Source organism: Oppia nitens, unplaced genomic scaffold (genome assembly GCF_028296485.1).
Source record: "Oppia nitens isolate AA-2021 unplaced genomic scaffold, nextdenovo-longstitch-racon4-pilon3 scaffold58_pilon_pilon_pilon, whole genome shotgun sequence".
Taxonomy (NCBI): Eukaryota; Metazoa; Arthropoda; class Arachnida; order Sarcoptiformes; family Oppiidae; genus Oppia; species Oppia nitens.
Window position 1 is genome coordinate 3,083 of NW_026533241.1, and position 13,444 is coordinate 16,526.

Genomic DNA, 13,444 nt, shown 5'->3' on the forward strand with positions numbered 1-13,444 from the left:
TATTATTATTATTATTATTATTATTATTAAACATTTTAAAAAACGGTTTATATCACTCAGTCTAAGATTGAATTTCAAAATAACTTTATTAAACTAATTATTATTATTATAGCAATTATTACAACAAATTAAATCATATCGTTTGTTGTATTAATTTTTTTTTATTTATTGTTTTAATTTAGTCATAAAATAAACTTTTATACAAAAATAAAATTGCATTCAATCATACATAATATACGTTAATATTTTTAAAATTTTATTTTTATCTATTAATAGTATTATATTTTAAATTATTTAAAAAAATATATAAAACAATTTGTTAATTTAAAATCTAATACATTAGTAGATAATAATATCTGATAAATAATCTTTTATTTACTATGTCTTAGTATTTAAATGTTTTATCTTTTTAAAAAAATTTAGACTAAAAATTCAAATTCATCAAATCATCCTAAAACATAATATTTTATTACATTAATTATAAAGTTATAATTATGTTTATTTTAATTTATTACAGTTTTAAATACATATATACTGTATATAAACAAAATTAAATTATCTTTTAATATAAGATTAAATAAAATTATTAAGTCGGTTTAAAACTAATTTTGAAAGTCATTTAGTTAATCATCAATTCATTTATTCATCAAATAAGATAATTAAATGCAGTAATTGTTATAAAAAATACAAAAGTCAGTCATCATTAAATCGTCATAAAAGTGTTAAACATTTAAAAATTAAATATGTTTGCGATTACAAAGATTGTGGCAAATGTTTTACTAGTAATTTAGATTTAAATCGACATAAATCTATCGTTCATTTAAATAATAGAAAGTTTAAATGTAATTATGAAAATTGCAATAAATTATTCACACAAATGAGTCATTTAAAAACACATAAAATGTTAATTCATTTAAAACATAATCAATTTCGATGTGATGTCGATTATTGCGACAAAATATTTTCAATGAAAAGTCATTATAATAGACATAAATTAATACATATATCTGAACCACGATTTTATTGTTCAGTTAATAACAAGTGTTTGAAAACATTTACAACAAATCATTGTTTACGACAACATATATCCAGAGATCATTAAATTGAACACAAATTTTTGATGCGATTATAAAAATTGTTAAAAAAAATATTTTACTTCTAATTGTTTGCAACGACACAAACGTACTAAACATTTGGATATAAAAGGTATTTAAATATGTGATGTCAATGATTGTGATAAATATTTTATCCATAAAATAGAGTCTTAATTATCATTTCAAAACAAATAATTATATTGTAATTATAATAATTATAAATTAAATAAGAAATTTTTTTTTTAAATATTAATTTTAAAAATTAATAAAGAAAAATTGCATATGAATTAAATGAGTGATAAGTTATTAAATATTAATTATTACTAATAAAAATTCAAATCATAAAATGTATTCTTTATTATTCAGTTTTTTTATACAATCATTAAGTTTAATATATATATATATATAAATTACTTAAAAATATTAAGTAATACTATATATTATAAATAATATAAATAATAAGTAATATAAATACTAAGTAATATAAATATTAAGTAAAGAATATACTTAAATTCGTTAATTTAATATTTAATTTCACATAAAAAATAATATATTTAAAGTTTTTATCATTAGTATACAAAAAATATTATAATAATAGATTAATAGAAAATAGTTAATAGAAAATTATTGATAAAAATCTATTATTAATAATAGATAAGTATTACTAAAATAAATAATTCAAGTAATAAATATTAATAAACAGGTTTAAGGATTAAATAAAAACACAAAAATCATTTATAAAGTGATATCCTTTTCCAATGATTTAGGGTTTGGTTTAATATAAATTAAATATGTTATAAAAACACGTGTTTTATTTATATTTAAGTTATATTATTTTTTTGCAAAACAGTTATGGAGTTAATATTGAATAAATTAATTAATAAATTAAATAATTTGAAAAGTTTGTCATTGAATTTAAAACAAATTAATAACAAATTGTATGAAACAATTGATGGCTTAAATGTAGTGAATTTTACATCAAATGATTGTATTTCTATGAAAATCACTGATTATAGTGACTGTTATGACAACAACAACACACGTGTAGATAATAATAACAAGCAATTCACGTGTTTTTGGCCCAAATGTCGGTATAAAACTAATTTTGAAAATAATTTAGTTAATCATCAATTAATTCATTCATCTGAAGATCAATTTAAATGTAATAAATGTAATAAAAAATACAAAACTCAGTCATTATTGAAACGTCATAAAAGTGATAAACATTTAAATATTAAATATGTTTGCGATGTCAGCGATTGTAGCAAAAGTTTTACTAGAAATTATGATTTAAATAAACATAAATCTACAGTTCATTTAAATAATAAAAAAATTAAATGTAATTATGAAAATTGCAATAAATTATTCACACAAATGTGTAATTTAAAACAACATAAAATGATAATTCATTTAAGACATAAACAATTTAGATGTGATTTTGATTATTGCTGCAAAATATTTTCAAATAAAAGTCAATATAATAAACATAAATTAATACATTTATCTAAACCACGATTTCATTGTTCAGTTAACGACAGATGTTTGAAAACATTTACAACAAATCATTGTTTACGACAACATATATCCAGAGATCATTCAATTGAATCCAATTTTCGATGCGATTATAAAAATTGTCAAAAAATATATTTTTCATCAAATTGTTTGAAACAACACAAACGTATTAAACATTTGGATATATAAAGCCAGTTAATTGTGATGTCAATAATTGCCATAAATATTTTAAACCAGAAAATTGAGTGTTAAAACATAAATATTTTTAATTATTTTATTGTAATTTCAAACCAATAATTATATTGTAATTGTTTTTATTTATTATACAAGAAATATATTATTTTTAAATTAATCAATTAATAAAGATTAAATTGCATATTAATTAAAAGAGTACTAAGTTATTAACTAACTATTACTATTAACTAACTAATAATAAGTTAAATCATAATATTTATATTTTATTATGAGGTTTTTATATACAATCATATAAATACAAAAATAAAAATATATATAAATTCTAAAAAATAACTATTAATTTCATTAATATAAAATTTAATTTGACATAAAAATAATATATATATACTGTATATTTAATTATTATTATATATATTAATATATTTATCATTAATATACAATAAATATTATAATAATAGGTAAAGTTAATAGAAAATTATTGATAAAAATCTATTATTAATAATATATAAGTATTACTAAAATAAATAATTATTACTAATAATAAGTCAAATCATAATATTTATACTTTTTTATGAAGTTTTTATATACAATCATATAAATACAATAATAAATATATATATAAATTTATAATAATACCTTAATTTCATTAATTTAATATTTAATTTGACATAAAAAATAATATATAAAATTATTCATTCATCTCATAAACTATTCAATTGTAATGATTGTAATAAAACAATCAAATTTAAATCGAGTTTAGATAATCATAAAAAGTCTAAACATTTAAATGTTAAATATGTTTGCGATGTTAACGATTGTGGCAAATGTTTTACTAGAAATACATATTTAAATCAACATAAATCTAGCGTTCATTTTAATAAAAATTTTAAATGCTTTTATGAAAATTGTAATAAAATATTTATAACAAAATTTCATTTGAAAGCACATGAAATTCACTTTCATTTAAAACAAAAATTATTTAAATGTTATGTTGAATATTGTAATAAAACATTTCTAACTAAATGCAATTATAAAAAACATAAATTTAATCATTTGAATAATAAAAAATTCAAATGTTTAGTAAACAAGTGTCTGAAAACATTTACAACAAATCATTGTTTACAACAACACATATCAATAGATCATACAATTGAACCTAAATTTATTTGTGATTACAATAATTGTGGCAAATATTTTACAACTAAATCTAATTTACAACAACATAAACGAACTAATCATCTGAATATAAAACCATTTTAAATGTGATGTTAGATAACTGTGTCAAACAATTTGCTAATAAATTTGTACTTTCAATACATCAACGAAATCATTCAGCCATTAAAACCTTTTAAATATGATGTTAATGAATGTAGAAAATGTTATCTTAAATATTTTTGTAATGTATAGTAATATTATTTAGTTGATTTAAAAATATATTAGATAATTAATTAATTATTTAAATCAATTTTAATAATATTATTTTTTAAAAATTTTTAATTAATAATTTTTAATAAATGCTTAAATAAAAATATTATTTTTTTAAAATCATATTAATGTATTTTACTATAGTTGCTTAAATTAAATATTTGAAATAAATATTTTTTTTTAATTATTTAATTAATAGTGAAAAATTGTATATGAATTAGATGAGTTCTAAGTTATTAAATATTATTTTAATTGCTAATTATTACTAATAAAAATTTAAATCATAAAGTCTATACTTTATTATACAGTTTTTATAAACAATCATTAATTTTAATAATAAAAATATATATAAATTTATAAAAATATCTTAATTTTATTAACTTAATAATTAATTTGACATAAAAATAATAGATATATTTAATTATTGTTATATTTAATTTATTTATCATTAATATACAACAAATATTAAAAATTATAAAAATAGAAGCCTTAATAGAAAATTATTGATGAAAATATGTTATAAATAATAAAAGTAATAAAATATTAATAACAGGTTTAAAGATTAAATAAAACAAAAACTATATATAAAATGATATCATTTTCCAATGATTTACTGTTTGGTTTAATATAAATATGTTATAAAAACACGTGTTTTATTGATATTAAAGTTATATTATTATAACAGTTATGGAGTTAATTAAACTAATTAATAAATTAAATAATTTGAAAAGTTTGTCATTGAATTTACAACAAATTAATATCAAATTGTGTGAAGCAATTGATGGCTTGAATGTAGTGAATATCACAACAAATGATTGTATTTCTATGAAAATCACTGATTATAGTGACTGTTATGACAACACACGTGTGGATAATAATAACACGCAATTCAAGTGTTTTTGGCCTAAATGTCGGTATAAAACTAATAGTAAACAAAATTTTGATTATCATAAAACACTTCATACATTACATAAAGCATATAAATGTAATATTATTAATTGTAATCAAACATTTTCAAAATTTACACTATTGAAAAACCATAAAAATTTTGTACACTTAAATGTTAAATATATTTGTGATGTCAACGATTGTGGCAAAAGTTATTCAACAAAAAATAGTCTAAAAATTCATAAATTAAGTATTCATTATAAAAAACAATTTCAATGTAATTATAATAATTGTAACGAAACATTTAGTCAAAAATCTGATATTAGAAATCATGTAAAATCAGTACATTTAAAACATAAACAATTTCGATGTGATGTCGATTATTGTGGCAAAAAATTTTCAATTAAAAATAATTATAATAGACATAAATTAATACATTTATCTAAACCACGATTTTATTGTTCAGTAAACAATAAGTGTTTGAAAACATTTACAACAAATCATTGTTTACGACAACACATATCAAAAGATCATTTAATTGAACCGAAATTTCGATGCGATTATAAAAACTGTCAAAAAATTTATTTTAATTTAAATGGTTTGCAAAGACATAAACGTACAAAACATTTGGATATAAAAGCCATTTAAATATGTGAGTCAATGATTGTGATAATTTTTTTTAACGAGAAAATAATGTCTTAAATAGCATTAAAATTTTTTGTCATTAACTATTTTATTTAATTTGTTTTTTTTTGTAATATCAAACACAATAATTATATTGTAATTGTTTTATTTATTAAACAAGAAATATTGTTTTTAATTATTCAATTAATAAAGAAAAATTTCATTTGAATTAAATGAGTGCTAAGTTATTGAATTTACAACAAACCATTCAATTGAATGTTTTTATAATTATGTTTAATGTTTAATAAATTATTATTTTAAAATCATAAATATTAATGTATTTTTCAATAGTTTCTTAAACTAAATACTATAATTAAATTACTAAAATTTATAGATAACAATTATTAAAATTTTTTCTTAAAAAAATATATTATTAATAAAAACAGTAAATCACTAGAAATTATTTTTTAAAAAAAGCAATTAAAAATATATTTAAGTAAATATTGGTATTTTATTTGATTAGTCTTCAAACTGTTTGCCCAACCAATCCGGTGGCAAACAAATAATACATATCTTTCAGGTAAATCCCTAAACACATCACAAAACTGCTATACGTTTTCAGATACCGTTCCTATCGTTGAAAATCTACACAAATATATATATATATATAGTACTGGCCTTAAATTTAGTCCAACTCACTGTCAAAAAAACTAAATATAATAAAACTATTAAATCTATAGCTTTAAAGCATAAGGCGTCGTTCACATATTACGTTCGCACTTTTTAAGAAATCTAGACCCCCTCCCTCCCCTATGTTCGCAATTGTTCGCATGTAGTCATTTAAAAAAATTACGTTCGCATGTCCCTAACCGCTACCCCCCCCCCCCACCACAAGAAATAAAATATTATCTAAATGCGAACGTTCTTAAAGACTATACCCCACCCCTCCCCTCCCCCTCGTTCGCAAAACGGCCAACCCCCCTCCCGTAATATGTGAACCACGCCTAAATAAAATATACATTAATTGTTTTAATATAATGATACAACTAGGTGTTAATAATATTTAATCAAAACAAAATTACAACAATAGAAATACAATATTTATGTTAATCTAAAGTAAAAAGTTATTATAAATTATTAAACAGGTTTAAGGATTAAATACAAATATATATATATATATATATATCTATATATATATCTATATATACAGTGATATGATATCCATTTCCTATTTTAGTCATTGTTTGGTGTGATTTCAATGTGCGATCAAAACAACACATTTAGTATTTTTTTTGATACTTTAGTGAAATTTTCTAAACAATAATGGAGTTGTTGTTACTAAACAAAACTATTAATAATTTAAATAAATTTTATGAATTGAAATGTTTGTCATTAAAATTACAACAAATAAATAACAATTGCTATGAATTTTGTGAAACAATTGATGGCTTGAATGGAGTGAATATCAAAACAACAAATGATTGCATTTCTATGAAAATCACTGATTATAGTGACTGTTATGACAACAACAACAACACACGTATGGATAACAACAATAACATGCGATTCACATGCTTTTGGCCCAAATGTCGGTTTAAAACTAAAAATAAAAACAATTTAGTTTTACATCAATCAATGCATTCATCTATAAAACAGTTTGAATGTAATAAATGTAATAAAACATTCAAATCTAAATCATATTTAGATTGTCATAAAAGATCTAAACATTTAAATGTTAAATATGTTTGCGATTACAACGATTGTGGCAAATGTTTTGCTAGAAATACACTTTTAAATCAACATAAATCTAGCGTTCATTTTAATAAAAAGTTTAAATGCTTTTATGAAAATTGTAATAAAACATGTACAACAAAATTTCAATTGAAAGCACATGAAATTCAATTTCATTTAAAACCAAAATTATTTAAATGTGATGTTGAATATTGTAATAAAACATTTGCAGCTAAAAGCAGTTATAAAAAACATAAATTAACTCATTTGAAGAAAAAACAATTCAAGTGTTTAGTAAACAAGTGTTTGAAAACATTTACAACAAATCATTGTTTACGACAACACATATCAATAGATCATTCAATTGAACCACAATTTATGTGTGATTACAAAAACTGTAGAAAATATTTTACAAATTTAAAACATTTAAAAAAACATAAACGATATATTCATCTGAGTATAAAACCATTCAAATGTGATGTCTATAACTGTGGCAAACAATTTGCTACTAAATCTCAACTTTCAATACATCAACGAAAACATTCAGGAGTTAAACCATTTAAATGTAATGTCAATGAATGTAATCAATGTTTTACAGAAAAATCTTCACTAAATTATCATAAATATTATTGTCATAAATAATTTTAGATATTTATTAAAAATTTAATTTTAAAATTTGTAACTTAATTCAATTTTATAAATATAATGATACTTTATAAAATAAAAATAATTTTTTTTTAATTTATTATATATTTTTTTTATTTATATATTTATTTAGTAGATTTCAAAATGTACTGTATTAAATACTTTAAAATTAATTATTTGGTTTTTTAAAAAATAAATTTTTAATATCAAATTAAAAAAAACATTTATAGTAACATATTATATATATATATATTCATAACATTAACTGTTTTTCAAAACAAATATCTCAAACATATGGACGACACATGTGTTTTACAAATTATTACAATATATAGTAAACTAATAGTAAACTGATTATCAATTTTGATATTACTAGTGAGTGAGTGAGTGAATGAATTGTAGCTTTACTACAATTATTTAGTACAAGTAGTTTGTTTTAAAAGTTTTTTTTAAACCGGTTTTTAGTATCAGTTATACATTGATATCCATTGCTATTGAAAAACACAATATAAGCGCCAAAAAGTCTATTGCATTTAGTTTTGTTTGACTTTTGATTTGAGTAGTAGTTATCTGTTGTTGCTATCAATTTGTGTGTGTATTTTGTTTCAATATTTTTTTAAAAAAAATTATTTAACAAATATGAATTCAATTAATATTAAGTATATGTTAAATAAATTAAGTGAATTGAAATCATTACACAATAGTATTAGTAATAAACAAACAAATAGTTTGTCACAAAATATTATTAGTAGTGTTAAAAGTTTAGTAAATTCTGATATTTACTTGTAATTAGCCAATGATTTTCATAATAATAATAATGATATTTTTATGTAAATGTTATAAAACACATTTATTTATCAAATAATAACAAATTAAAATTACATTTAATATCATTTCAATCAATGAATCTCATAGGAACATTATATATCTATATATTAATATGATTTTTTTTTATAAATCATTAATTATTAAATATAAATATATTACAAAACTAAACAAAATTATAATATTTATTAGATTTTGAATATAAAACATTGAATAAAATATGGTATTATTATTGTTAATATAAAAATATTGAATTAATAATCGATATATTGATATCCATTGCTATTGAAAAACACAATATTATTGCCAAAAGTATTGCTTTGTTTGTTTGAATCAGTATTTAGTAGTTATCTTTTGTTATTATTGATATTGTTTTTGTCAATTTGTTGTCAATTAATTATAATTAATAAGAAATGGATATAATAAATGATAAATTGGTTAATATTAAGTATATGTTAAATAAATTAAGTCAATTGAAATCATTACACAATACCATTAATGATAAACAAACTAATAGTTTGTCAAAAAATGCTGATGTTTTGTGTGAAGCGATTCATGACTTGAATTCAATGAATATCACAACAAATGATTGCATTTCTATGAAAATTACTGATTATAGTGACTGTTATGACAACAACAACAACACACGTATGGATAACAATAATAAGCTATTTAAGTGCTTTTGGCCTAAATGTCGCTATATTAACACTAATGAAAAACTTTTACTTATACATCAATTAACGCATTCATCTAAAAAACAGTTTGAATGTAATAATTGTAATAAAAAATTCAAAAATCAATCAAATTTAGATTATCATAAAAAATCTAAACATTTTATGATTAAATATGTTTGCGATTTCAACGATTGTGGCAAAAGTTTTAATTCAACTTCAAATTTAAATCAACATAAATCTAGTGTTCATTTTAATAAAAAGCTTAAATGCTTTTATGAAAATTGTAATAAAACTTTTACAACAAAGTTTGCTATTAAAACACATGAAATTCAATATCATTTAAAGCAAATATTATTTAAATGTGAAGTTGATTATTGTAATAAAACATTTGCAACTAAAAGCTGTTATAAAAAACATAAATTAACTCATTTGAAGAAAAAACAATTCAAGTGTTCAGTAAACGAGTGTTTAAAAACATTTACAACAAATCATTGTTTACTTCGACACAAATCAATAGATCATTCAATTGAACGCGAATTCAAGTGTGATTACAATAGCTGTGGAAAATATTTTACAAAATTCAAACATTTAAGACATCATTACCGAACTAGTCATCTGAATATAAAACCAAACAAATGTGATGTCGATAACTGTGGCAAACAATTTGCTACTAAAACTGAACTTTTAAGACATCAACGAAAACATTCAGGAATTAAACCATTTAAATGTGATTTCAATGAATGTAATCAATGTTTTACAGAAAAATCTGCTCTAAATTATCATATATATTATTGTCATAAATAAGTTTAGATTTGTATGTTTTTTATAAAATAACTAAACTTAATTTTATATAAAATGATAATTTATTAAATAAACATATTTATTGACTATTTTTCATTTATAATAATAGTTATTATATTTTAAAAATATATTAGTTTCTTAATTAATTAATTGGTTTATTTAAATAAAAAATATTCAATAAATAAATTATACTGTAATAGCTTTCATATTATTATTATTATTTCAAGTAATTGTTAATTCATAAACAATATTAATACAATGTCTAAAATAAATATAATATTCAATAAACTGTATTATTTTTATAATAACAAAATAATAATTTTAATGAAAAAAACATTTCCATATAAATCATTTTTTAATAATTAATTTACCACCAAACAAAAAACAATAAATATTAAATGATTAAATGATATTATAAATATTATTTTATTAACTAATAAAACTAAACAAAAAATACAATTTAAAACTAAACTATTAATATATTATAATTTTTTATAAATATAATTGAAGAATAAAAACTTACTTTAATTATCTCCCAATCAATGGCCGGACTCATTGGTAAAGTTATATTCAAATAAACAATTTTTACTCTCTCAGTGTATAATTGTCCAATAAATTGATGACAATTGTTGATATTTATTGTCGATAATATATAATATATGCACTGCACTGGAAATCAGTTAATAAATCATTTAAATTATACAAATTGTTTATAATAATATGTTTTTGTTATTAGTATTATTATTAATATCCATTACATTATTATTATTATCGCACTCACTATAATCATTACAAATAATAATAGTTTAATAATTAACTGATTTTTCAATGTGTTTTGAATGCAATGTTTTTTATAACTTTTTGCATCACATGTTTGTCATTCAATTGATTCAATTATCATTTTTTTTATTTTCATGAAAAAAACTTATTATTATCAATATTGTCTTAATTATTATTAAACATTTGACAACTGTTTATATCACTGATTGAATTTAAAATAACTTTACTAAACTAATTATTATTATAGCAATTATTACAACAATAAAATCGTATCGTTTATTGATTTGATTTTTATTGATTTATTTTTTATTTTGTTTTAATTTAGTCATAAAATAAACTTTTATCCAAAAAATTTTTGTTGACATCATTGCATTCATTCATACATACTATACGTTAATATTTTTTAAATTTTATTTATCTATTAATAGAATTTTATTTTAAATTATAAAACAATTGTTAATTTAAAATTTAATACATTAGTGGATATAATATCTGATAAATAATTTGTTAATTTTATTTAAAAATAATTAAAGTAAAAATTCAAATAAAATAATATTATTTTTTCAAAATCATTTGAGTCCATTCTTATAATATTTTATTACATTAATTAAAGAGTTATAATTATTTTTATTTTAATTTATTACAGTTTTAAATACATATACACAAATAAAATGAAATTATCTTTTAATATAAGATTAAAATATAATTATTTTATAGTAAAATCAATAATTAATGTTTTTTAAAAAAATTAATAAACAAAAATATTTTTAACAATTTAATTTATTACAACAATCTATTAACAATAAAATATAGTTTTAATATACTGTAAGTATATAAATATTTATAAATAATATGTAAAAATTTATATTAAAAAAAATAATTAGTTAAAAGATATATCAACTATTCTAATTATGATTCAATCAAACAAAATTAGAAAATTATTGATGAAAATCTGCTATTGCTAATATAAATTATTACTAAAATAAATAATGAAAATAATAAACATTAATAAACAGGTTTAAGGATTAAACAAAACAAAAAAAAAATCATATATAAAGTGATATTCTTTTACAATGATTTACTGTTTGGTTTAATATAAATTAATATATATAACATAAATCTAGTATTCATTTAAATAAAAAATTTAAATGTAATTATGAAAATTGTAATAAATTATTCACACAAATATGTAATTTAAAATCGCATAAAATGTTAATTCATTTAAAACATAAACAATATCGATGTGATGTCGAGTATTGCGGAAAAATATTTTCATCTAAAAGTGATTATAATAGACATAAATTATTACATATATCTGGACCACGATTTCATTGTTCAATTAACAACAAATGTTTGAAAACATTTTCAACAAATCATTGTTTACGACAACATATATCAATAGATCATTCAATTGAAGTCAAATTTCGATGCGATTATAAAAATTGTCAAAAAAATATATTTTACATCAAAAGGTTTGCAACAACACAAACGTACTAAACATTTGGATATATAAAGCCATTTAAATGTTGTGATGTTAATGATTGCGATAAATATTTAAAAAAGAAAATAGTCTTAATTATCATTAAAAAAATATTGTCATTAATTATTTTATTTAAATTGTTTTTGTAATTTGAAAAAAATTTCAATAATTATATTGTAATTGTTTTACAAAAAAAAGATTGTTTTTAAAAAATATATTTATTTTTAAATTATTCTATTAATAAAGATTAATTTGCATATGAATTAGATGAGTGCTAAGTTATTAAATATTAGTTTATTTGCTAATTATTTCTAATAATAAATTCAAATCATAAAATGTATACTTTATTATGCAGTTTTTATATTCTGTTATTATTTTTAATAATAAATATTTATATATAAATATTTTTAAAAAATAACTAGTTATTAATTTAATATTTAATTTGATATAAAAAATAATATATATTTAATTATTGTTATATTTAATGTATATATTATTAATATACAACAAATATTATAATAATTTAATAGAAAATTATTGATGAAAATATGTTGAAAAATATATAAGTATTACTAAAAATAAATAATTCAAGTAATAAATATTAATAAATAATAAAAAATACATAAATAAATAATAGTAATAATTTTATTAGCGGCCTCAAATATTTTAAAATTTATATTATTTAAAGAATTATTAAACAGTTTATTAAACAACAATAACAACACAAAGCAATTAATTAGCTGTTAATTTGGGCAATAAATAAATATTTT

The 13,444-nt window shown here is 18.4% G+C and overlaps 1 protein-coding gene across 1 annotated transcript; it reads left to right on the top strand.

Annotated features, from left to right (window-relative positions):
* Positions 1–7,847: 7,847 nt before the first annotated feature.
* Positions 7,848–12,707, top strand: LOC128960822 (zinc finger protein 624-like). The gene is made up of 5 exons (XM_054306959.1): positions 7,848–8,049; positions 8,248–8,260; positions 9,817–9,918; positions 10,015–10,355; positions 12,667–12,707. The coding sequence occupies exons 1-5, from the start codon at positions 7,848–7,850 to the stop codon at positions 12,705–12,707; spliced, it is 699 nt and encodes a 232-aa protein (XP_054162934.1).
* Positions 12,708–13,444: the final 737 nt, after the last annotated feature.